Source organism: Mobula birostris, chromosome 9 (assembly GCF_030028105.1).
Source record: "Mobula birostris isolate sMobBir1 chromosome 9, sMobBir1.hap1, whole genome shotgun sequence".
NCBI classification, from domain to species: domain Eukaryota; kingdom Metazoa; phylum Chordata; class Chondrichthyes; order Myliobatiformes; family Myliobatidae; genus Mobula; species Mobula birostris.
In genome coordinates, this window is record NC_092378.1 from 121,809,444 (window position 1) to 121,835,440 (window position 25,997).

The 25,997-nt window shown below is 40.5% G+C and overlaps 1 protein-coding gene across 1 annotated transcript; it reads right to left on the minus strand.

The window, feature by feature from the left end:
• Positions 1–2,177: 2,177 nt before the first annotated feature.
• Positions 2,178–25,997, minus strand: LOC140203034 (somatostatin receptor type 5-like). Its single transcript, XM_072268732.1, has 2 exons — positions 25,649–25,997; positions 2,178–10,738 (listed from the first exon to the last, which is right to left on the minus strand). Exons 1-2 carry the CDS (start codon positions 25,676–25,678, stop codon positions 9,575–9,577), a joined length of 1,194 nt encoding a protein of 397 aa, XP_072124833.1. The 5' UTR covers positions 25,679–25,997; the 3' UTR covers positions 2,178–9,574.

The following is a 25,997-nucleotide window of genomic DNA, read 5'->3' on the forward strand; positions in this document are numbered from 1 at the left end:
CGCTGCTCCACTACTTTAACCACATTTGCTTCAGTCTTTTATCTAAAATCACTAATCAAAAATAAACTAATTCTTTGTATTAACATTATTTGGTTTTGAGTGTTCAGGATGTTTGCTGAACCTTTTCTCTTCAGTGCTTTAGCCACGTATAACTTATCAGCCTCTGCTACATTGCTGGTTCATTGAAAGAGATGAGGAAATACAAATATTAAAATAGTTCCTGCCAGAAATCTGATTCCATGCACCTAAATGGTACCCCTATCCTTACAAATTGAGAAATAATGTCCCAAGAATTAGGAGGGAGCCTGGACTGTTTCCTGCTTATGGTGTTATTTTCCTATTAGAATTAGAAGTGGAGAATATTCAGAATATTCCCGGACTGATAATCAACATAGGTGCATCTTAAGGACGAGTGCTTAGTTCACTAATCTACTTTCTCTATGTTCGTTGCTGTGTGGCCAGGCACAGCTCAAACACCAAATGTAAATTTGTTGATGACATCACTGTAGTTGCAGAACCTTGGATAGTGACAAGAAGGCATACATGAGTGAGATAGATCAGTTGCATGAGAGGTGTCACGACAACAATCTCACATTCAAGCCAGTAAGATCAAAGAATTGATCGTGGACTTCAGGAATGAAATAAGAGAACGCACAGCATTCGACACTGAGGATTCAGAGGTGGCAAGGAGGAGCAGCTTCAACTTCCTGGGTATCAATATCTCAGCGGATTTTCATGGGCTCAACACATTGCTGCAAGCATGAAGAAGGCATGCCAGTGGCTCTCCTTCATTAGACTTTTTAGTCACCAAGGACTCTTGCGAATTTCTACAGATGTAGAGCAGAGAGCATTCTTACTAGTTGCATCACTACCTGTTACGGAAGCTCTCATGCACAAGGTCAGAGGAGGATTTTAGATACTGCCAGCTCTATCATGTGCACTAGGCCCCTCTCCATGGAGGAGATCTTCAAGAGGTGGTGTCTCAGGAAGTTGGTATCCTTAACTAAAGACCCTCACCATCTGGGCTATGCCTTTTTTAGTTACTAACAAGAACTTGAAGACCTACACTCAAGGTTTAAGGAACAACCTTTTCCCCTCTGTTATCAGATTTCTGAACGGTCCTTGAACCCATGAACATTATCTCATTATTCATCTATTGCACTATTTACTTTGTACCTCATTATAATTGTTATTTCTTATACTGTATTGCTGCTGCGAAACAATAAATTCTGTGGCATCTGTCATTGATAGTAATCCTGATTCTAATCTTGCTTAACTTGTAAGATAACAAAGTTAATGTTTAATTAATCCTGTAGTTACTTCTCTAGGAGACTATAATACACTTTCTCTAGGAGATCATAATACACTTTTTCCAGTTCTACTCCTTACATTATAGTGTCTATTTGAATGCAGGACTAATGAACGCATTCTATGGTGTTAATTATAATAATTGATTACTGCATAATAATTCTTCAAAGTCCATTATTGTGTGCTTCACCTAAGATATAAAACAACAGTTTCAACTTAACTACAATATTTGTGCATCTAATTTTCCCAGGATAGAAATGTCAAATACTGGAGGGCATGTTTTTAATACTAGAAGGAGGAAGCTTTAGGGTGATGTGAGGGGAAAGTTTCTTATTCAGAGAGTGGCGTTCAGTGGATTGCCGGGGGTAATGGTAGAAGCAAGCAGTTTGGTGCATTTTAAGTGTGTTTTGAATAGATACAAGAATGTGAAAGTAATGGAGGGATATGGATAATACCCAGGAAGAGAATATTTAGTGGAAACTGATTTCAAAATCAGCACAACATCTTGAGCCAAATGATCTGCCCAATGCTATGTTCTATGTTCTATGAACTAAATCTAGCCCAAGTTTACTGCTCCTAGCTCTTGGCTCAAGCCTGCTATCCATTCATTCTCTGCTTTCCACAACTCCTAGTGGTCAGGTTCACATTAAACTCTTGTGAGGATACTTTGAACGGAGGAAAAGCTGGAGAAGGTGTGATTTTTTTAAAAAAAACTTTTAAACGTTACCATGTGATTTTATGAAAAACCCTTGGTTGTTCTCAAGGAGAACTATTCAGGAGCACCAGCATTAGTATTTTTAAAACAAGGTGAGAAGAAAAATAATTCACATCAGCCAGGTAAGGGAAATAAATTTATTTTAATCCCTTAGAGTTTGATTCCATACATAAATAACAACAACATTACTGTTAACTCAATTTCTTCTTTTATCTTCAATCCTGAAATAACCTTTATTAATCTTCCCATGACACAGTTAACATATCATCTTAATAACAGGAAAATAGTGAAAGCGATTTCATTTGGCATTTTCTGACGACATTTAAATACTTTTCACAGTTATTATTACACATTCCAGCTTTGTTTTGGACACAGTATTGATAATAGTTTGAATGAACTTGAGTAATGTTAGATATTATGTATTATTTTTATAAGATTATACTTTGAGTGATCCACCTAGACAAATATAATTCTTTTCATGGGGATTAAATTTTAATTTAATATTTATAATAAACTATATTTTAGTGCAGTTGCAGTGTTCCTTCATGGGAAGTCAAACTGCTTTTAATTTGTATTTCTCTGCATAATTTCTTTGTCTAAAAATACAGCAACTTGAATTTAATATTTGAAAAATAATAATCATTCTTATTGAAAATATTAAATTGAGATTAAAGTGCCACATAATAGCGAGATAATCATTCAAATCTCTATTGAGTTGCTTCGATACCTCTTTATATTTTTCATTGCACCAGACCACACTTAAAGAGAATTCTGGCTATTAGAGTGTGTGATGGGATGTAGTTTGACAATTCCTATCTTTAAACAGGGCGCCTTTGACAGTATACATTTTAAATTGCTAATCTAAACTGATGTTGCAGTATTGGATTCCTGTGGTATTTCTCATGCTGTTTGGGAACATTGGGTGGACAGGAAAACAGATGGTCGCTATTTTGGTGCCTGTTTGGTGCTAACATCCTAGGTGAATTGCTATCCCAACCTAAGTAAAGCACATTTTGAACCTTACATCCCATCACTTATCACATACCCTCACAAATAGGTGCAATTCATATTCAAAGCTTTTGTCTTACATTCTTTAAAAATAAGTTTCTTCTCTTTTTGTACACCAATCTTTGCATTGGAGCCAAAGATTTAATGAGTGCATATTTCTATATATCAAAGGCAAAAATATTAAACTATTTTCATTCTATTTCATAACTGCAAGATTCTTCAGCAAAATGATTTAAAATTTCTATATACATTAATGTTTGGGGTTCAAAACTGCCGACTTGATGTAACAGCAAGGTAAATCAAATCAGCCTTCATTTTTTTTTCTTTCTGTGACATGGATCCACATTGACCTGGATTTGAGACTGGATTAACTCTGCTGACTTTCTTCACAAAAAGGCTATTTTGCTGAGAGAACAGGAGTAAAACAGGAAAGTACTGGAATCTTGAAGTATAATGGGTGTAGGGAAAATTTGCATATATGTCTGTTACTTTCAGTTTGTTATAGGAACAGCTTGGCTTTAATTTCTATGGGATTGAATTAGCATATATAAGGGAACTAACTCAAATATGTTAGTTATATTCCAAGTTGACGATTTCTCTCATTTTCACTTTCCTTATATATTAGAGTCAGGTCACTCGTCTGAGTGCTACTGGTACCATGTAACCCAGTAGTACCTGTTACATGGTCGGGTGGTCGGCGACTAAACCAGCTCCCCCACCAGGCTTGCCTGGTGAGGAAGGTGGCTAGACACCCTGCAGAACGAAAAATAAGACCTGTCAAAGGGCGGATGAACCCTCTCGTAGGGTCAATGGCCATCTAGCAAACATGTGCCATGAAGCACGGAAAGGGCATCCCTTGCAGTAAAGCTTGGTCTGGCCATTCACTGCAACAGAACTTCCCCCAGCCGTCTTGGACCCCACCATGCCGCTGGATCCGGGAGGGGATGTTGAAAGGGTGGGTCTGGACATGTGCAACCCCCTACTCACCTAAAATCCATTCATGCACACGCTGTTCCTTTCTGAGGAGTGGGTATCCAAACCCCACTTATTGACTGCAAGGAACCATCATCATCCTATGGGATGGATAGCCAGAGAGCGAGTGAGAGAGATATTATAGTAGAATAAAATTGTTATCTCTAGCAGTTAACATCCACCACAATACTGAATTTATATTTTGGAGATTGATTGCCTATTAAGCTCCCATGAATTAATCTAAATCGGCATGAAGATGAGCAGACAGATCTGTAAACATAAAAACAGAAAGGGTTAGAAATATTCAACAGGTCTAGCAGCACCGATGGAAAGAGTACACATTTTTTGCCCAAAGGCCTAAACCTGCTGGAAGGTTTTTGGTATTTTCTGTTTTATTTGCAGATTTCCAGCATCTGGAATTCCTCTGGATTTTCAGATTGTGACGATGTGACTAATCTTCCATTCAGCTGGGGTTTGATGACAAGATGATGGATGTCGTAGGATCCAGTATGTCAAGGAGTTTACTGATGTATTTCTGATGGACATTTCTATTTCTTTCCTTGGCCTGATAAAAACTGAACAGAGAGCAGTAACTCTCCGAATTAGCTTTTTACTGCTGCCATTTGGAAAGAGGCGCAAATTTGCTCATTGCCAGCAGAAATTGTAGAAAAGAGTTTACTAACTGCACTAACTGTCAGTACACAAAAATAAGAATTGTTTGGGAATCAATGGCTAATTGAATCAAATCTTAATTTTTAAAAATTTTCTTCAGCATTACTTCTTACCATTTTCGAATGCACCAGTGATGTGCAACAAATTGCTGTTTGACTTAGTTTTAAGGATCGCCCAATCAGTTAAAGAATGTTCATTTTGCTTTCCAATCAGACTAAGGAGGTTGTGCTATCTGAGGTGTACACATGTTGTGGTGGGGGCAGGGCTGGGGTTGTAGTAAGTGATAGATGCTTGGAGCTAAGCCAGTCAGACAACAGGTCATAGAACAGAATCTACAAGGACACATTCAACCAGAATTGGCAAGTTAGCCTGTTTAGTGATGATCCTCCTCTTTTTGAAGAAGATATCTGATCCACTAAACCTGGCTAACCTGTCTGAAATCTCACTCCTTCCTGAAAAAAAATCCAGCAGTGACATAGCCCGAAAGTATCATTGTTTATGGTACAATGTCTAATGATTCCTTGATCATAAAAGATCATGTTTCAATTCATTAGAATACTGTTATATAATGGTAGGCTGCAGGTCTGTATCTGAGATTTTCCAGATATAATTTCAAACGAGTCTAATGGTGCATAGAGAAAAGAAAAAGCTTGCATTTATGTGGGCCATGCATGACCTCAGAATTTCACAACTACTATACAATCAATAAAGTACTTTGGAAGTGTTGTCACAATGCCATATAGAAAACACTTCAATCAATTTGTACATATTAAGATCCCACAAGCAAGAACTTGATATTGACAAGATCCTATTTTTGATGGGCTTGTTGAGTGATTAGTAGTGGCTGAGATACTGGGGAAAAGTTCCACTGTTGTTTTGTGTCCTTTTGAGAGTAAATAGGACCTGAATGTAATATTTCATCAGAAAGGTAATATTGTTGGCTGTACAGCACTCTTTCCAGTCCTGAAATGGAGCATCCACCCGAAGTGCTCAAGTCTTAAAGCAGGTTTTAATTCAAAAGATAACAACGTCTCCAGCTGACCCTTGATTGCAACTGGTTAAGTGTTCTCAAAAAGCTGAAGGAAAGAAAGTCAAAGAAACCTGCTGATTTCTTGCACAACTTCCCAGAAGATAGTTTTAGAACTAGTTAGGTGTATGTGAGGGCACACAAATTACGCATGTGGATACAGGATATGGATGCAACAGTAAAGGGGACCTGCATTTATTATCTGTCCAAATGAAACCAGAAGTAAACATAAACTCATTTATACTGTATATAGTTTATGCCAGGGTGTCCCAAATAAGATTACAGCAGCCAAATCCCCGAACTATAAACACCCAGTTATTTAGTTGGCTACCAAAGAAAAAGAGTGGGAAATAAGGGGTAGAGATAGAGCACTCATAAAGGATTTCAGAAATGAAATAAGATCCAGAATCATTTTAAATTGGATACAGAAGCTTCTCAAAGGGCTGCTCAATCTGTCAGAGGTGGAGGGACAGGTATTAACCCATACCACCAAACTCACTCAATTTTTTGTGCTTACTAATCTTTAATAACCCTATTAATAATGATTGGATCCTATTTTCCCATACAATGTAGACATACTGTATTTAACAGGAAGAGGTTGCTCATAATGTAGGAGTAGGCCACATGGCTTTGCAAATCTGCTCTGGCATTCATGATATCATGACTAATCCAACTTTAACCTCAGCTTCATTTTCTTGCTTATGACTTATAACTCTTGCCTCCCTTCTGGACTAAGTGCCTATGCTTGATTTCAACAAATGTTTAACCTCCATAGGTCTCACATGAGGAGCAGAATTTGCTGGCCCTGATTTTTATGAGTGGATCAGCCATCCAAGTTCATTATCAACATCACTGATTCATATCATGTTATCTTCTCTGGATTTGGAGGGCTGCTCCAGACGGCTAAGATGGTGAAGCTGATGACTAAGCCGCGAGAGGATCTTGTGCAATGTGACAGAAAGGGCTCAGAGCAAGTCCCACCAACAAAATTTCTCCAGAACATTTTGGTAGACAGACAAAGCCCTGTCTTGGATCTTCAGAGTCATTAAAAAAAACATTCAAAATAAAATAATTAAAAACCTGAAAAATTATTACCTTTTTCAGTTAAAGGAATAATTCAGGCCAAAGCATTTGAAATCTGCTCCTTAATGAAAATCATTAAACCATGCCCAAATAATAAGACACAAGTTATTTACTCCTTAACCATTCTTTGTTTGCAGCCACTCAACCTTCATTGAAATGGATATGTTCAAGAGTCATTTGCATCTCCAACTTGGTACTGGATTCAGGAGCCAAATCCCAATGTAAATATTGGAGAATCCCTGTGAGCTCTACCCCATTGCTGTGGATTGCAATATGGAAGTAAGCAGCAGAGTTTTTCCAGGAAGTTCTGGACTTCTATATGGTATAGAAATGACTAAATCTATTGGCAATTAGTACTGAGAGGCACCAGTCATTCCATGTGGACTGTCTAGAAAATCTCAGCAAATTGATTAACTGTAGGAATATAGGCTTGGGAAATGATGGATGCAACATCTTGCTTTAAAACTTATTGGAATATATGCAACTACACTTGACAACCCATCTTTGGACCCCACTAGCATAATTGGAATCACAAGCAGCACATTTACCCGCAAGCCCATTGGAGGGAACTAGATACAAAAACAGTTAACATGCTCTCTTTGTCAAAGACACTTTAAATGTGATTGTCCCTTGATATTATGCTTCAAGACTAAGAAAAATCGAGCATACTTTGACAGTAAGAAATGTAAACAGACTATTTTACAGACATTTCACCAAAGGATCCACGCTAATCACAGAGGAGTATAAAAAAGGGTAACATTTAGTACAATATTGGCTAAAATGAGTGGTGGCATATTTTACACTATTGTTATGGACTATGAGATGAAAAGCAATTATTAGACTTTTAGCATAATCTTTCACAGGACTGATATTTTTGCTCAGTATGAAGTTAAAGCATGTGGTTTTTCTTCTGAAAATGGGCTGGAATAGGACTAATGAATGTTGCATTTTCTCTTCTGCAGATACATTATCATCGGTCTGCCATGCGCGCATAATGACTCTGAAGACAAGAAACTACTGGAGTATAACATATTGCACAATGTGTTCATGCTCGGTCATTTGCAATATTTCTATTCTGCTACTGGTATTCATCAATGCTTTGTGTGATCACCTCATATCTCCCACTGCACAGGAGGATACCAGTAATTTACAATTCTGTCATATGTCTCCGTTCGGTCTGTATCATGGTTTATTTATGAAGTTTTTACCCTTATTTGCTCATGCTCACTTTTAAAAATATTTTACAAAGCCTTTTGTAATGAAAAGATGCTTTTGGTGGAGGCTCACCAGAAGTCAGTTTAGACACACCTTCATCAAAATCATTCAACTTCCTTTTTTGATCTCCAGAACACCACAGGAAATTTTACAAACGAGAAATTCCAATTAAAGCTAGTTAAACTGGGACAGCCAGGGCATGTAGTGTAATTGACTCCAAATTTCCAGTGTTAAACTGTACCCTTTGCCCCATCATTTCACTCTGCTGCTTGTAGGCTGTTGAAAGTGCAACAACCAAGAGGAACACATGTTAGGATCAGACGGGAAGGGGATGTTATTTCTTTTGGATTGAATAGCAAAATTACCTTGAGAGTTCCCATTACTGACCCCCATTTTGTTCCAATTTTATTTTAACTCCTAGAAAATGGACCGAATATCGGAATTCACTCTTTGTAAAGGTGTGTGTATTCTGAGGAGAGATTTTCTGTGGTGAGATGCTTATCCAATTTTCAAAATTGGTAACCTCGAATTTAGCTGTAACACAAGATGAATGAAGGAATAAAGCTTCCTCTTTTCTATCACTGAGATACACTTTGTCTTTCCTTCATGCAAGTTCCATTAATGTAATCAGTGAGAATTTTACACTTAATTTCCTGTGCAGAGATTTCCCAAGATAAAAGTCAACATTACCAGATTGATAAAACATGAGGTACTCAAGGAATCACCCACTTACCTAGGATGGATTTGTACTCATAAATCAAGGGGAAGGCCAACATTATTCATTGCCTTTCTTTTGCCTCTGTGTTAGTGATTAATCTCGATTTAGCTGCTTGCTAAAGATATGCATTATTCAGCTTAAGTGTGGTCATTATCATAGAGTTATACATGGCAGAAACAGGCCCATCAGTCTTCTGAATCCATGCCATCTACCCACACACGTCCACACAACTTCGTTCTCCATAAATTTGCATCAACCCCTTCCAGATTCACCCCACATCTGCACATTAGGGGAAATTTCCTGTGACCAATTAACTTACCAACCTAAAGTCTTTGGAATATGAAGGGAAACCTGAGCACCCAATCGAAAACTAATAAATTACAAGGAGAACATGCAAACTGCACCTCAGATTAGGATTGAATCGATTTGCTGTGCCAGTGGTGTGAGCTTACTTTAGGATCTCGGGAACTCAGTGTAGAACTCTCACTGTAAAGGATAATGATTTCCTAAAATAAAATGCATCAATCAAATGAGAAGGCAGTTCAGCAAACAAAATAGAACAATTTACATTACATGGGAAATACAACTCTTACCATAGGTACATTTTAAATGATTTCCACAGACTCTCAAAGCTCATGCCTTCCTAAGAATAACTGCACATACATACACACATATCTTAAATAAATGTCAAAAGACCACCACCGTTTGCAATAAATGCTCGTATTTTGTGCAGAGAGGGCTCTGTATCTTTAGACCATTTCAGAGGACTCTCAGCAAGCATTTGCTTAAAAACCAAGTATTGATGAGAGCCTTGTCGGAACCCGGGAGCAGCATCATTTATGACCGGGACACCTTCTTAAAGCTGACTGGTTTGCATGCAGCCATTGGGTTCAGCCAATCTCTGTGTTGTGCATGTATCAGGAAATCGACTCTTTTCTTGTTTCTGTTCAGTTGCATCCTCAATTCCATTGGACTTGCATGAACACAGAACCTTTTGGAAACTTTTCTTGAAGTTGTCTGACAAGAACCCATAGAGTATGGGGTTGGCACAGCTATTGGCATAGGAAAGGACCACCAAGGAGGAATATATTCCCACAATGACAGGTTCCTCAGGCAAGGTGGAAATTAAGTTAATGATATTTAGGATGTAAAACGGAAGCCAGCAAATAACAAACACAACGACAATGATGATCACCATTCTAGTAACTTTTTTCTCACACTTTCTTCGCTTGGTTGATCCAACACGTACACTAGATGACTTGACTTTGATTATAATCAGAAGATAACAGAGACATATTATTAACAGTGGGCCAAAGAAGCCCAGCACTGTTGTGTATATGATAAAGGCGGCAGACCAGATGGCCTTGGGCTCTGGCCAGTTGATGTTGCAAGTATTTATTTCCTTTTGCACACCAGAGTATATGATGAGTGGGAGGACAACCACAATAGACAACACCCACACTGAGGCATTGATCATCTTTGCTATCTGGGGTCTGCGCCATTTGGTAGATCGAATGGGGTGTACCACTGCAAGGTATCGATCAATACTCAATACAGTCAAACAGAAGATGCTGGTGAATTGATTGATGCCATCGACAGTGAGAATCAGTCTGCACATAAATGATCCAAATGGCCAGTAGCTCAGGGCATTTTGGCTGGCAATAAATGGCAGTCCAAGCATAAAGAGCTCATCTGCCACAGCGAGGTTGAGGATATAAATATTGGTCACTGTCTTCATCTTGGCATAGCGTGCAATAACATAGATGACTAGAGTGTTCCCACTGAGTCCTATTATACAGACAATGAAATAAACTACAGGAAGCACAATGGTGCTCACACTGGACATAAATGGGTCTTTATTAGTCCAATTACCATATTCATTATTGAAAGATGTGACATTGACTTGCTCTGTGCTTTGCTCCCAGAGAGGGTCAGTAGATATCTTTGCAGTCTCCATTCCTTGCAATGTAGTCCTCAAGGTCTTGCTCTCAACAAGACTGTTTTCATGCCCAATGAGCCCCTAGGGGGAAAGAAAATTGAGAAGTTGTTGAAGTCATGGCATCAAAAGAAGTGGTTTCCTTTGGTGTATGATGTCCAGAAAAATGAAGCATTTTGTCAACATTAGAACTTTAGAGCTAACATCAGGACCATGTTAGGAAAACAAAAAGCCATTGAAGCTGGAGTCTATTCAAAATTTCAAAATCATTTTTGTTTAAAAAGATAAGAAACACAGAAGGCAGGTGGAGGGTTATTTTACAAATCAGATGTGATCTAATTGAATGGTGGTACACGTTTGTCAAGCCTAAAGGTCTATGTAATGATTTTCAATTTGTTAATTGTTAACCTGATGTTTGCATAATTCAATCCATACAGGATGTTAGTTCAGATTACAAGGCAGGACGGGCTAAACTCTGCAGATCTATGTCAAATCTCCCTGGTGTTCAAAACATGTAATGCTTTTGTTTTAATGGATCGATAATGTAAGAAATGAATGGTGTCCTGTGACTTAAAGTCAAAAAGATAATGGTTGCTTGAAAATGGTGCTGATTTAGAAATAATTATAAGATTTATAGCGAATGATGTATTAGAGATTGCACTTTAAAAAAAAAGACTTGCAAATACAAGATAACAGTGCAAAGAGTATGGTGCCTTGCATCTTTTCATTTTTTCAGGTAAATATTTATCTGTATCTAAACACACATTGTGTTCTTTTAATTCTCAAATCTTGTAAAGCTCTTCTGTGAAATCCTAATACTCAATTTGTTCGAGTGGACAGAAATGGATGAAGTGACCAGGCTTGTCAGCTGTGGGTTCGCTGAACTGCACTCATCACTGCTGAGTCAGAATGTTGTGGGGTCATGTTATTCCAGAGACTATATTCTTTCAGGTTGGTCCAGTCAGCTGTTGAGAGCACTGCAGTTTCAGATAAATGGTCTTTCCGTTGAGGGCATAAACGGGGCCCCTCCTGTTGATGCAAGCTGCATATTTTTAAAGGCAATCTGAACCTGTAGTCAACCTGACACCAGAGTGCATTTAATTGAAACTCTCCGAAAGAGTGGGAATCACTTCACTCAATTTTTCTATCTTGTTTGCACTGCATGGATTTAGCATGAGTGAGCAGCCAAACCCTCAGCTACATTTACAACTTCTGCTGACAATGGTTTATTTTTCAGTTGGTGGATATTACCAAGAACCCCTGAAGCTAGCAATAGAAAATTTGGCCTTCAGTTTGTTTGCTACTCGAAGCAGTTTCGAGATGGAAATACCTTTATGAATAATTCAATAAATGTAGAAAAATCTGTACAATAATAGATGAGCCTCTCTAGGACAATGGGTCACTGCTTAGCACCAAATGAACTGAGATTTAATGTCTTAGAACTACTTTAAAAAGAATTTAAACCAAAGAAGGCTGAGAACACAAACTTTGTCAATAATATTTACCTTATGACTCCTGACTCAGTCTTAACCTGGTCAAAGATCTGAGGAAATAAAAAATTGCTGCATATTCTTTCATATATCAAACACAACAGGATCATATATAACTCCAGCAACTGGAGATGATGACACAAAGACACACCACGATAAATACTTAGGATGAAGGATCAATTACATTCAGAACTGGATAAGCAGAGGTTTTTTATCCCCTCAGAATGTAAAAGGTGAAAGAAATATTATTACCATTACCAACCAGTAATGAGATCAGATATTTAACTTATTTGGCAAAAGAACTGGGGGAAATAATACTTTTTCCGCATTATATATATTGCCTGGAAGGATATTTGAAACAGACTTAATTATGCATTTGAAAATGAACTGAGTTCACCTGAAGGAAAACATTTGGAAGAGTACAGTGGAGTGGAGCTAATGGCATAGCTCATTCAAAAACCGGACACACTCCCAAGTGGCCAAAGGGTCTTCTTCTGCCCTGCGTTACTTTATTTCTAATTGTCAACATTTGGTTTCTAGAGAGTAAGGTAATAAGCATAAATATTTTTTTCACATGTCTGTCTGGTTAAATATCATACAAAGATATTCTGTTATATTTCAGAAAATATATAAGGGCATGAGAAAAGAGGTTTGTTGCATTGATTTGATGTTTGAGTGAAATTATTTATGTGGATAAACTGGAAAAGCTGGGGTTGTTCTTGTTGAAAATCAGAAGTTGTGAGGGGGTTTGACAAAATATTTAAAATCATGATGGTGTCAGACAGGGTAGATGTTCCTTTTGATGAAAGGATAAAGCAGCTGGGAACATAGCATGAAGTTAGATAGCAAAGAAACCAGAATGATATGCGGACTGTATTGTTTCGTACACAAAAATACACGGCCAGCATAACATCAGAGACAGATGTTAAGATTCAAGGGGAACAGAATAAGTTTCTGAATACAATGATTTTGTAGGGCTATTGGGAAGTGGACAGGAGTTGAACTAGCTGGATTCCTCTTAATAGAGCTTATATGAATTTAATGGGCCTAACGCCTCCATCTGTTCTGTAACCATTCTACAAAATTTATTTTTCCTAGATTTGTCCCTAAAGTGTCTCAGCTCTCTTGACTAAAAGCTGCAATTATCTGTCAGAGAATCAAAGAAAACTGCAGATTTGCCAAACTTGGCTGGAATCTTCTGTCTTTAAGCTAGGCATTATATTGGAGACCTACTCAATGAAAAAATCTTGGCGTTAATGTGATCACTTTCACAACCTCAAACTGTCTTAAAGCTTTTTATTTTAACCATTCTGGATATTTAGCCATCAATTTGCACATATTGCAATGGGAAAATGACAATTTTCCTTGCTTTTAGGAGCTCTACTTGAGAGATAAAGATTGAACTGAGAGCAAAAGACTCCACCGGTTATCTTTGAATAATAACGTGTAAAATTCCACATCTAATTCAATGGGGGAACAATAATCTATAAGCAAAAGAGATTCTGCAAACCTTAGAAATCTTGAGCAAAATGCTGGAGGAACTCAGCAAGTTAGGCAGCATCTACGGAGGGGAATGAATAATCACTATTCCAAATGTTCCAAGGCATTTTGCAGGCACACTACCAAACAAATTTGACATGAGGAAATATTTTCAGAAGATTGACATACTTGAAACGAGAGAAGAGAGAATGAGGAAGCAGAAATGCAATGGATTCCACAATTTAGAGTTTTGGCAACTAACAATTAAATGAGTACATTTGGGACTGATCTAGAAATCCAAACACAGGAAAACCGTAAGACTGGGGTAACACAAAGGTAGGAAGGCGCAAGACCGCGAAAACAATGGTGAGAAATTTATAGCTAAGGGTTTGCTTGAGTTGGAGCGAATAGGATGTAGATCAGACTGGCAATAGTGGTTGGCAAATAGGACCAAATATGAACTTAGGACACAGACAATGGAGTAATAGATTACCTCAAATTTATGAAAGCAGCCAATGCAGAGGCAGCCAATTAAGAGTGCACTGAAACTCTTAATTCAGGGAGCAACAAAGGCACAGATGAAATTTTCAGCAGGAGGATAATGTCATGAAATAAACAAAAACTATTAGGGTACAAAATAGAAGACATATGACTTAACTGGAGGTAAGCTATGATAAGCAAAGTTAAAAACAATTGGATTCAGTTTTATACAGATAAAATGGAGGGTGCTAAATTCAATAGCTGGGTAAAAAAGGTTGTGACAGAGACCAATAGCAGTTTTCTCTTTTCAATACAATATTTCTTGTCCTAAAAATTTGACAAGCAAATCATTTATGGAAGAGTGAAAGGATTAATTCAGTGGTGCTGAGACAAAATTGAATGTTATCCACATAAATGTGGAAGCTGACATTATGTTTCAGATTATATCAATGAGAAGCAGAATATAAATAAGAAATAAAGGGGGGGGAATGATAAATTAGCAGTAATACATGGAAACAAGTCAAGATATTTCAGATAGTTCTCAAGTTATAACCAATAGATAAAAATGGAATCTGTTGAGTATAGTTGGACAATAATGGAAAGGAGCTGGAAGAAGATGTTGTGGCCAACAATCTTTAAAAGACAAGACTATAATTTAAAAGACAAGACTTCTCTAACTTCCGCTAAGGCCCACCTCCCCCTCGTACCCCATCTGTTACTTATTTTTATGCACACATTCTTTCTCTCACTCTCCTTTTTCTCCCTCTGTCCCTCTGAATATACCTCTTGCCCATCCTCTGGGTCCCCCCCCCCTTGTCTTTCTTCCCGGACCTCCTGTCCCATGATCCTCTCGTATCCCCTTTTGCCTATCACCTGTCCAGCTCTTGGCTCTATCCCTCCCCCTCCTGTCTTCTCTTATCATTTTGGATCTCCCCCTCCCCCTCCAACTTTCAAATCCCTTACTCACTCTTCCTTCAGTTAGTCCCGACGAAGGGTCTTGGCCTGAAACGTCGACTGCACCCCTTCCTACAGATGCTGCCTGGCCTGCTGCGTTCACCAGCAACTTTGATGTGTGTTGCTTGAAATTTCCAGCATTTGCAGAATTCCTGTTGTTTACTATAATTCCTTGTCCATTTCCAAGTGCTCTTGAGAAGGTGATGCTGAGCTGTATTTTTGAACTTGTGCAGGTCTCCTTGTGAAAAGATCCCCACAGTACCATTGTACTGGGAATTCCAAGATTTAGATGGTACATGTTTCCAAGTTAGTGTGATGTACAACTTTCAGAGGAACTTGTAGGCTGTGCTGTTCTCATGTGCCAACTGTTCTTGTCCTTCTTGGTGGTGGAGATGAGGGTACAGGCTTGAGAAACTACAGTTTGTTTTATAGATGGCAGCCAGGCAGCAAAGAACATTCATGGTGAGGGAAGGGGATGGTGCACCAGTTAAGTTTGCCCTGAATATGTTCATACAATCATAAGATATAGAAGCAGAATTGGGCCATTCTGCCCATCGATATGCTCCACCTTTCGATCATGGTTTATTATCCTCCTCAATTGCTTTCACCTGCTTTCTCCCCATAAACTTTGATGCTTTTACTAATCAATAACCTATAATCCTTCACAGAGGCATGTGGAAAAGCTCTGGGGAGTGTGAGATGTCAGGAAGAAAGCTTTTCACCACAGGCTGACCAACTCTTACAACTATGATATTCATGCGCATACTTCAGGTGAGATTCTCATCATTGTTGACCCCCAGGATGTGGAAGGTCTGGCTTTCAACAATAATAATGGTGCAATGGTGAAAGGTAGCTGATTAGACTTGTGCTGGAGATGCTCATCATTTAGTCATAGTCACAGTCATAGTCATAGTCATAGTCATACTTTATTGATCCCGGGGGAAATTGGTTTTTGTTACAGTTGCACCATAAATAATTAAATAGTAATATGTAAATTTGCCAGGAAATAAGTCCAGGACCAGCCTATTGGCTCAGGGTGTCTGACCCTCCAAGGGAGGAGTTGTAAAGTTTGATGGCCACAGGCAGGAATGACTTCCTATGACGCTCTGTGTTGCATCTCGGTGGAATGAGTCTCTGGCTGGATGTACTCCTGTGCCCAACCAGTACATTATGTATTGGATGGGAGACATTGTCCAAGATGGCATGCAACTTGGACAGCATCCTCTTTTCAGACACCACTGTCAGAGAGTCCAGTTCCATCCCCACAACATCACTGGTCTTACGAATGAGTTTGTTGATTCTGTTGGTGTCTGCTACCCCCAGGCTGTTGTCCCAGCACACAACAGCAAACATGATTGCACTGGCCACCACAGACTCGTAGAACATCCTCAGCATTGTCCGGCAGATGTTAAAGGACCTCAGTCTCCTCAGGAAATAGAGACGGCTCTGACTCATCTTGTAGACAGCCTCAGTGTTCTTTGACCAGTTCAGTTTATTGTCAATTCATATCCCCAGGTATTTGTAATCCTCCACCATTTCCACAGTGACCCCTTGGATGGAAACAGGGGTCCCCGGTACCTTAGCTCTCCTCAGGCCTACCACCAGCTCCTTAGTCTTTTTCACATTAAGCTGCAGATAATTCTGCTCACACCATGTGACAAAGTTTCCTACCGTAGCCCTGTACTCAGCCTCATGTCCTTTGCTGATGCATCCAACTATCATTTGTCTCTGTTGTGACCTGTGTGTTATCTCTCACTTTTTGTCACGTGTTTAAATCTTGTCTTAGCATTATTGTTAGCAGTTCAGAACTGTTTCACCTGCTGAAGACAAGCTGGGAAAAAATGATGAGGAATAATTTTGACATACGTAAATGGAATGCTATTTATGATTTAGATTAACTAAAAGTATTTCCAAACTTGCAAGGACCAAAGCTTGACTGAGAAAAAATATCTATTGATTTAACAGTTTGGAGAGGTAGAGGAGAGTTGAGATGGGATAATAATTTACATGTTTGGTGTGTCTGTTTGTTGAAGATTGGGATGAAATTGGCAGATCAGAGATAAGAGTGTCCTTATAGGAAGGGATGGAACTACAGGGAATATTAGCTAATATGGGAGCCGATGGTAGGCTAGGAGACAGCTTAACATCTTAACAAGAAAACATTTGATAGTATAGTATCACAACAGTATTTCTGATAGGAGTTTGGCTCTGTGGGACTGGCTCTGACAATATAGTGGGATGTTTATCTGCAGCATTTCTAGTTTCCAGCATTATTGCAGGCTTAAGCAAGTGTTCCATTGGGACAGTATGAATGTTTGTAAACCTGCCATGTCTCAAGTTGAGAAATCTGCCTGCTGAGTTTGTGTCAGCTCAGAGATGACACCAGCACACCAGTCCTCCTTCAAATGAATGGGAAAAATCAGCTGTTGGGAAAAAGATAAGTAATGTTCTTTTGAAAATATAGTTAAAGATATTTGAGCCATATTTTAGTCTTTTAAATTAAGAAAAAATGCTCTAACATTGTTTCTACTGCTTAAAGTGATCTTAAGTGGTTTTCAACATTTACAAATGATAAGGACATCTGGAGACATCCTGACAGATAGTGAGGTGGGAGGATATGGAGGTAGGGGAGTCATTGGCTGATGGTGTGGAGGGAGGCCTCACTGACTGGAAACTGTCTAAGTTATTCTGTGAGTGCAGCTGATGCACTGTACCATGCCAGGGGTTAAAAAACAATGTGCCCAAAGACAGGCAGTGAGCTATGTCAGGGCAGCAGATCAATTGCCCCAGAGCATCCAAACAGGTGCACTGTAATAAGCAACAGTGGTTTGCAGTCAAGGCATTAAATTGAGTCCTAACTTACCTTTTAAACAATAGGACGTTAGTTGGTGTTCTGTGCAAGGTAATGAGTAACTACTGCAAATTGAAGTCCAGTAGTGTCATGGAGGGGATTAGCATACTCTATATACCTAGGCTTTGGTTGGCTTGCATGTTGCCTATGGAATTTGTAAATGCTTTTATGTTCCTTTGGAGAAATATGGTCTGCTCCAACTCAAGCAGCTCAAAACGTGGATCTCACAGCAATTTATGAAGGTAGATTTTAATCACAGTGTTGTTGCCATTTATTCGGGTTGTCAAACTGTAGTTCTGTCTGCCTTATTTACTGATTATAAACAATCTCACAGCATTCTCAGAAAAGCATAGGAAACTTTTCTTTAATGTTTTGATTAATTTTTAATCTTACAGCTAACATATTGGCCATTATTGCATTGTTGTTTGTGGGAGATTACTCTGAGTAAATTGGCTAACATACTTCCCAGAACATATCAATAGCTCAGCTTCAAACGTTCATCATTGGCTGTTAAATATTTTGGAATGTCCAAGTTTGCGAAAAATGCTAAAGAATAAGTTTTTTTTCTTCCTCCTTTACTTCAGGTAAGTAATATTAAAATACACTTGGTAACCACTTTATTAGGTACACCTGCTCTGTAATGGAAATATCTAATCAGTCAATCATTGGCTACCAGCTCAATGCATAAAGCATGCAGGATGGTCAAAAGGTTCAGTTGTGTTCAGAGCGAATTTCAGAATTGAGAAGAAACATGATCTAAGTAATTTTGAGCATGGATTGATTATTAGTGACAGACGTGATGCTTTGAGTATTTCAGAAACTGTTGATCTCCTAAGATTTCCATGCACCAATGTCTCTGGAGTTAACAGAGAGTAGCATGAAAAACAAACAAAAATAATCCAGTGAGCATCAGTTCTGAGGGAGAAAACACTTCATTAATGAGAGAAGATAGAGGAAAATGGCCAGAAAGGTTCAAGCAGACAGGCAGGCAATGGTAACTCAAATAACCATGTGTTACAACAGTGGTGTGCAGAAGAGCATCTCTGAATGCCCAACACATCAAGCCTTGAAGTGGATGGGCTACAGCAGCAGAAGACCACAGACATACTCTCAGTGGCCACTATAAGCTACGGGAAGTACCGGTAAGGTGCTTCTGGAAAGATGGTGGCACACGTGGACGCAGCGACAACTCCAGGTCCAATCAAAGATGTATTTGTTCATCTTGTACATCTTTTTTATGATCCCAAGTCACTGCTGGATCCTCAGAACATCACTTACTGCAGGACTATCCCATTAGCAAATTGCTTGATAGTGATGGGGCTTAATGTGTACTGTTGTTGTGTTGTCACCTGGATTTGTTGCATACTATTAAATCTAAATAGTGCGCAGTCCAAAAAAATGAGGTTCAAGTGATTGACTTGGACATTTTTATTGTGATTGCAAGACCCTGTTGGAGACTGGCAACAGTTCACTGGTTCATTGGAAATACCAGTGGCGAGGGAGCTGCATTGCCTCAGTTGTTGTGAGGACATGGGCCTCATGTTGCTGTCTCCAGTGAAGGAGACACCGGAGCTTGCTGTGTGCTGCTGGATTTCATACTGAGTTGGTGCCTGGTCCTTTCTGTTGATGCTGCCCTCCAGTGTTCATTTAGTGTTGCCTTGCAGTGTTTGCTTGATGCTGCTCTCCACTGTCTGCTCGGTGGAAGAACAAGCTGGACCTGGTCAATACAGGGACTTGGGCTATAGTTTTTTTCCTCTTTGCGACTGTGCGTTTCTCTGAAAATGTAACCAAATGTGCTATTTATACTATGTGCTTTGAACAGAGTGCTGTGTGCCATTGGTAATGTGTTTTGCAACTTGGCCCGGAGGAATGCTGTTTTATTTGGCTATATTCAGGTATGGCTAAATAATAATTAAACTTGAGACTTGAAACTTCAACTATATCATAGGCTTCATGAAAATCCACTCATTAATACTCATTGTCATTGCACAAGGAGCCTGTCATACCAGTCAGCTGTTGGTTCCATTGGGAAGGAAATAAAAAACATTGGATCGTGCCCATCTTTAACAGGCAGCTTGCCTTTATTAATGCTCCGCTTCAATGCTAAGCAACTGGATCAAACAAAGACAAGATAAGCAAAAGTAAATGATTTCCAATTTTCATTTTGAGCATCAGAGAAATGTTTAATATTATTATTCATAAAAATGAAATTGGGCAATATAAAGTAATTTAGGGATAAATTTGATTTTGTCAAGGGTAATGGGAAGATATACAGTCGATGTCTGACTGGATATCACAGATGTGGCACAACCATTCAAGGTTAAAATGACCCCATTACATACAAAAGGCACAGTTATGGCATGACCAGTGGAGAGTGCACACTGCTGTATCTACAAAAACATCCAATGGAGATATATAGAGGATATGAATATCAGCATTAGAGAAGTTCCCATTAATCAAACCTTCTTTTCCTTCTCTTTGATTCATTTTTTCATTTTAAAGTACTATTAGTGATGGATGTCTCTCTTTTGTAAGCTATAATTATTTTCTTATGTATAAGGGATGTTGTAAAAGTCCCGAGTCTATTTTTGCATTGGAGATAAGGATCTAAAATCCCTTAACTACTTTGATCTTTATCAAGGTGAAAGTAGCTTCAATTTGTTGCTGGGGGATTATGGGCAACATTGCCATTTTAACCAATTTGTACATAATGCATTGGCAAATTCCTTACCAGTATGCCATAACATGCCACAACGGCTTACTTTCATATGATTGTTATTAAATTAAATTTTCAAGTTGTTCTTTCACTTGCAATACGTAAATAAATTGTTAGTAAGTCATACATGGACATTTTCCTTTTCATTTGATTTTTTAGTATCTGCCAAATTTTCTTATAGTCTTTGAAGTACTTTGGAAGTGTGGTCAGTCCTTAACATTAGCAGTTAACTTGTGCATGGCATGTTCCAACACACAACAGCATGATTCATATTTTCACAATCTGAATAATATTTACCAAAAGATAAGTATTCTAAACCTACATTTTTACATCCATTTAAGGGAGCAGATGAGGCATTAGCTTAACCATGTAGCACTGGACTAAAGATCCTGCTCCAGTTTTTGTATTCAAGTCTTAGGAGAGGTGCTCAAAATAACAGTGTGCTAACTTAGGGGCAAATGTGTCAGTGTTCTAACTTAGGGGCAAATGTTGAGCAATGACAATTTTAACCAAGTCCCTCTACTTCCAGGCGGTTTGCACCCATAGCTAAATCTCACGAGCTACAGTATATTCCTGGTTCCAATGATCCTTGTTATCAGCATGACACAGTTAAAAGAAGTTTCAAATGAATCATGCCTAGTACATATTCAGGCACTGATGTTCTAGACTGTCAATTCAGTAGTGTATTCAGGCAATATTGCCTCGAAAAGTGGCATTTTTAAGGAGCAATGTTAAACAATTTGCCATTGCTAAAAGGGTTAAATTTCCAAGGCAGGTGTCATGCACAGCTTCTATTCTCATCAATATGGAAGATTAAGGGTGTTGCTTCATGATGATATTTAGGATGATTGAAGTAACCTGCAGGGCATTCTCAATGAGGGCAGAACCCAAATCAATAGCAAAACTCGTAATGAAACTATTAGAGTTAGTAGCACTTTTCACAAAGAAGGTAATAGAAATCCACAGCTCCTCTAAAAGTATGTTGACACTGAAAGTTAATTGAAAATTTCAAAATTGTATGAAGAGATATGGATGTAAGTGAGGTGAATATATTTATGATTCAACTTACCGATGAACAACAGAACAGGTGAGTGGAATACTCATCTCCCCAAGATCCCTTTGCTTTGTTGTGCATAAATCCTGGCTTACATTTCAGGAACGTATTCAATGCTGAGATACCAACTCTTAGGTGAAGTATTAAACCCTTATGCTTTTTCAGATGAATCTATAAATATTAGTTTCTTAAGGTTGTTATCATTGGGGGTGGAGGTGGGGATTTACCACCACTACTAATTAAATGCTCTCAGTGATGTGCATCTCAAATAGCCTCTAACAGACACATCTAACTCCTGACCTTCATGTGTGCCTTAGCTAGTAAGTATGGTGGAACAGTTTCTACTGACAGGAGAAGGGGCAAAGATGGGTTACTGGTACCTTTAAAGAAGTCACTTCAAGCAGATGGAGCTTGTCAGCCGTGATTGGCAGTTCATCTAGGAGAAGAAAAATACTGACCTCAAACCTCAGCTGCTTTGTATCTATGTCCGTTCATGTGGAAGGCTTCAGGGGTAAATCCTGAGGAAAAATCTGGTGCTGGAGTCCCTAAGGAAGTCCTACATTGAGTATAATGCTGACTGGCAGCTCCTGCGACACCACTGGTGCAAAACTGTATGTATCTCTGCTGTTTCTTTGGATTGATCAGCTGCATGGAGAGCTGGAACATGCGGCATGGGCAACAGCAGCTCTACAGATTGTGCTGCCCTGTCTTGGGTACTGGCCTGTGTATCACTGAGGTATCCATGGTAGAGCTCAAGCAATGGAGGTCCTCAGATACAAGTATCTCGTATTGTTATTGCAGAAAAGAACTGAGGGGTTCTCCGCACTGTCATGTGCAACTTGTACCCTGAGAGCTTCACTAAAGCGTATCAGCTGGACACTGATCACACTGCTGTTAATGGGGTCTTGCAGAGTGCCAAGAGGCAACGATCAGTTCAATCCTAACTTCTTTAGTTGCAAAAAGTAGTTTGGACGATCTCTAACAATCCCTAGAAAAGACAGGGTGAAAACGGAGGCTTCCTACCTCATTTAATTTCCTTGGTACAGCCCACAATGATTTAGTCATTCCAATCCCAACACTAATTATGTTTCTTTGTGATTGCAGTCGCAACACTAACCATCACTCACCCAGTGATCCCTATCCCAATAGTGACCCTCCCTTCCTGCTAATCCCAGACATAACACTTACCCTCATTCCCCAGTGACACCAGTCCTAACACTGACCCTCACTCCCCAGAGATCCCAGTCCAAACACTGACCCTCAGTCCCCTCCCCAGGGATCCCCAGTTCCAACACTGACCCTCATTCCCCACTGATTCCCATCCCAACACTGACCCGCACTCCCAGGGATCCCATTCCCAACTCTTACCCTCACTCCCCAGTGATTGCAGTCCCAGCACTCTCCCTCACACCCTAGTTATCTTGGACCCCACACTAACCCTCACTCCCCTGTGATCCCAGCCCCACACTAACCCTCATTCCCCTGTGATCCCAGCCCCACACTAACCCTCACTGCTCAATGATCCCGGTCCCAATTCCAATGTTCACTGTCCAGTCATCCCAGTGCCAATAATGGCCCTCAATTCCCTGTCAATCCTGTTCCCAGCACTGACCCTCACCACCCCAGTGAACGCAGTCCCAACTGACACTTATTCCCCAGTGATGCCAGTCCCAACATTTTCCCTTACCCCCTAGTTAACCCGGACCCAACACCCACCCTCACTCCCCAGTGATGCCAGTCCCAACATTCTCCCACACCCCTTCATTATCCTGGACCCAACACCACCCTCATTCCCCAGTGATGCCAGTCCCAAAATTCTCTATCACCCCCTAGTTAACCCGGACCCAACATCATCCTCGCTCCCCAGTGATGCCAGTCCCAACACTCTCCACAACCCCTTAGTTATCCTGGTCTCAATACCAACTGTCACCCTCCAGTGATGCCAGTCCCAACACTGACCCTCATTCGCTGTTGATCTCTCTCTGAACACCAACACTCACTCCCCAGTGATCCTAGTCCCAACTCTGACATTTACTCTCTAATTATCACAATCTCAACACTGATCCTCCCTTCCCTGGTGATCCTGGTCCCAACACTGACCCTCACTCCTCCTCAGTGATGCCAGTTCCAATACTGACCCGCACTCCCCGCTGCCCTCTGTCCCAACACTGACCCGTACTCCCCCTCAGTGATCCCAGTTCCAATACTGACCCGCACTCCCTGCTGCTCTCTGTCCCAACGCTGACCTGCACTCCCCGCTGCTCTCTGTCCCAACACTGACCGACACTGCCCCTCAGTGATCATAGTTCCAATACTGACTCGCACTCCCCGCTACCCTCTGTCCCAACACTGACCCGCACTCCCCGCTGTCCTCTGTCCCAACACTGACCCGCACTGCCCCTCAGTGATCCCAGTTCCAATACTGACCCGCAGTCCCTGCTGCTCTCTGTCCCAACACTGACCCGCACTCCCCGCTGCTCTCTGTCCCAATACTGACCCGCACTCTCCCTCAGTTATCCCAGTTCCAATACAGACCCGCACTCCCTGTTGCTCTCTGTCCCAATACTGACCCGCATTCCCCCTCAGTGATCCCAGTTCCAATGCTGACCCGCACTCCCCGCTGTCCTCTGTCCCAACACTGATCCGCACTGCCCCTCAGTGATCCCAGTTCCAATACTGACCCGCACTTCCCGCTACTCTCTGTCCCAACACTGAAAGATATAACAATTACAGCACGGAAATAGGCCATCTCGGCCCTTCTAGTGCCCGCTGCCGTCTGTCCCAATACTGACCCGAACTCCCCGCTGCACTCTGTCCCAACACTGACCCGCACTCCCCGCTGCTCTCTGTCCCAACACTGAAAGATATAACAATTACAGCACGGAAATAGGCCATCTCGGCCCTTCTAGTGCCCGCTGCCGTCTGTCCCAACACTGACCCGCACTCCCCGCTGCTCTCTGTCCCAACATTGACCCGCACTCCCGGCTGCCCTCTGTCCCAACACTGGAGAACACCGATTGGTGCTGATTATCTGTATACGCAACAACAAGCGTCCGCAGTTCACAGTTGTAGAAGACAATAAGCTAAACTCGCGGGTTCTGTTGTTAACCTAATGCTGCAGTAATTAACCCGTGTCTGGAGCTAACCCTTTGCGGGTAATGGAATTGCGGCCGGCACTGAAGCTATGACCAGAAGGCAAAAGCTTAATCTGTCGTAACGGAACCTTGAATGGAAATGTAACGGCTACTGTTAGTACATGCTCTGAGGCGTACAGTATCTCCGTCCAATGCACCTGATCTGGAGTAATTTCTTCTGAATGCTCTTCTAAATCTTTTCCTTATTTACCTTGTGTTTAATTCTAAAACTGTCTTTGGATTCAATTATTTAAAACGTCATTTCGATTGGAATAAACCTTTTCCCACTCCTAGTCTTTCAGAGACGAGGAAAAGTTGAAACGCGGCAGTGTAACGCACATCAAATAAACTCGTGCCTCATCACTACCAAACTTACAGACCCCCACACAGCCCAAGGCTAAGTGCGGCAGAGCCAACAACGTGAACTGGTTGGTCTGTCTCCACCACCACAATGACCGCTTTACATGAAGTACATTATTAGACTCGAACTACGGTGCGATCCAGTACAGAGGCTGGCCATTCAGCCCATTACACCAGTCCCGATCCTTTGAAGGCGTCTGGCCAGCTCATCTCATTCGTCCAGTCCTTCCCCTGTAGTCGCCGGTCCATTTTAACATGACATTGTTTTACAAGAACCTGTTGCTTTTAGCGGAATCTGTCCGCTTAGGGTGAAATACACTGACATATGCAACCTTCCTAAAATAAAAAAAAAGTTAAAATACAGGTTTGGCTGCTGCATGCTGGAAATCGCAGGAACCAGGTCAAAACACAAATCAGACAATGTGAGTTTTTAAAAAAAACACGTTTCTGTTTATCAATCTGCACTTTCTGTTTACCTGTGGCGAGATTTCCAGCATCTTCGCCATTCAACAGCGTAGGCTGAAGATCTGACCAAGTCCCAGGGAAGTGTGAAGAGAAGAGGTTTTTCAGTGAGCCCCCCGACCTTTAAACTGGCTGGAGCTGGGTGATTCGGAGCAGCTCGACTTCCACCGTGCGTTTGAGAAGGCGAGCTCTGCTGGTGACCGTGGTATTCAAGGCGAGTTTGCAGAACACACGGAATCCTGTCTAGGGCAGTAAGTGACTGGCAGATTAAGAGGAAGAGAGAGAGAAACACACACGCACACCCCCACACAAACACACATACACACGCACACTCACACAGGGCATATGTGCGGGCTGCACTGA

Coding starts and splice junctions, on each gene's coding strand:
- LOC140203034 (XM_072268732.1), bottom strand. CDS start 25,678: ATGGCGAAGATGCTGGAAATCTCGCCACAG. Junction 10,739..25,648: donor TGCTGGAAATCTCGCCACAG/GTAAACAGAAAG, acceptor CTTTCCCCCTAG/GGGCTCATTGGGCATGAAAA.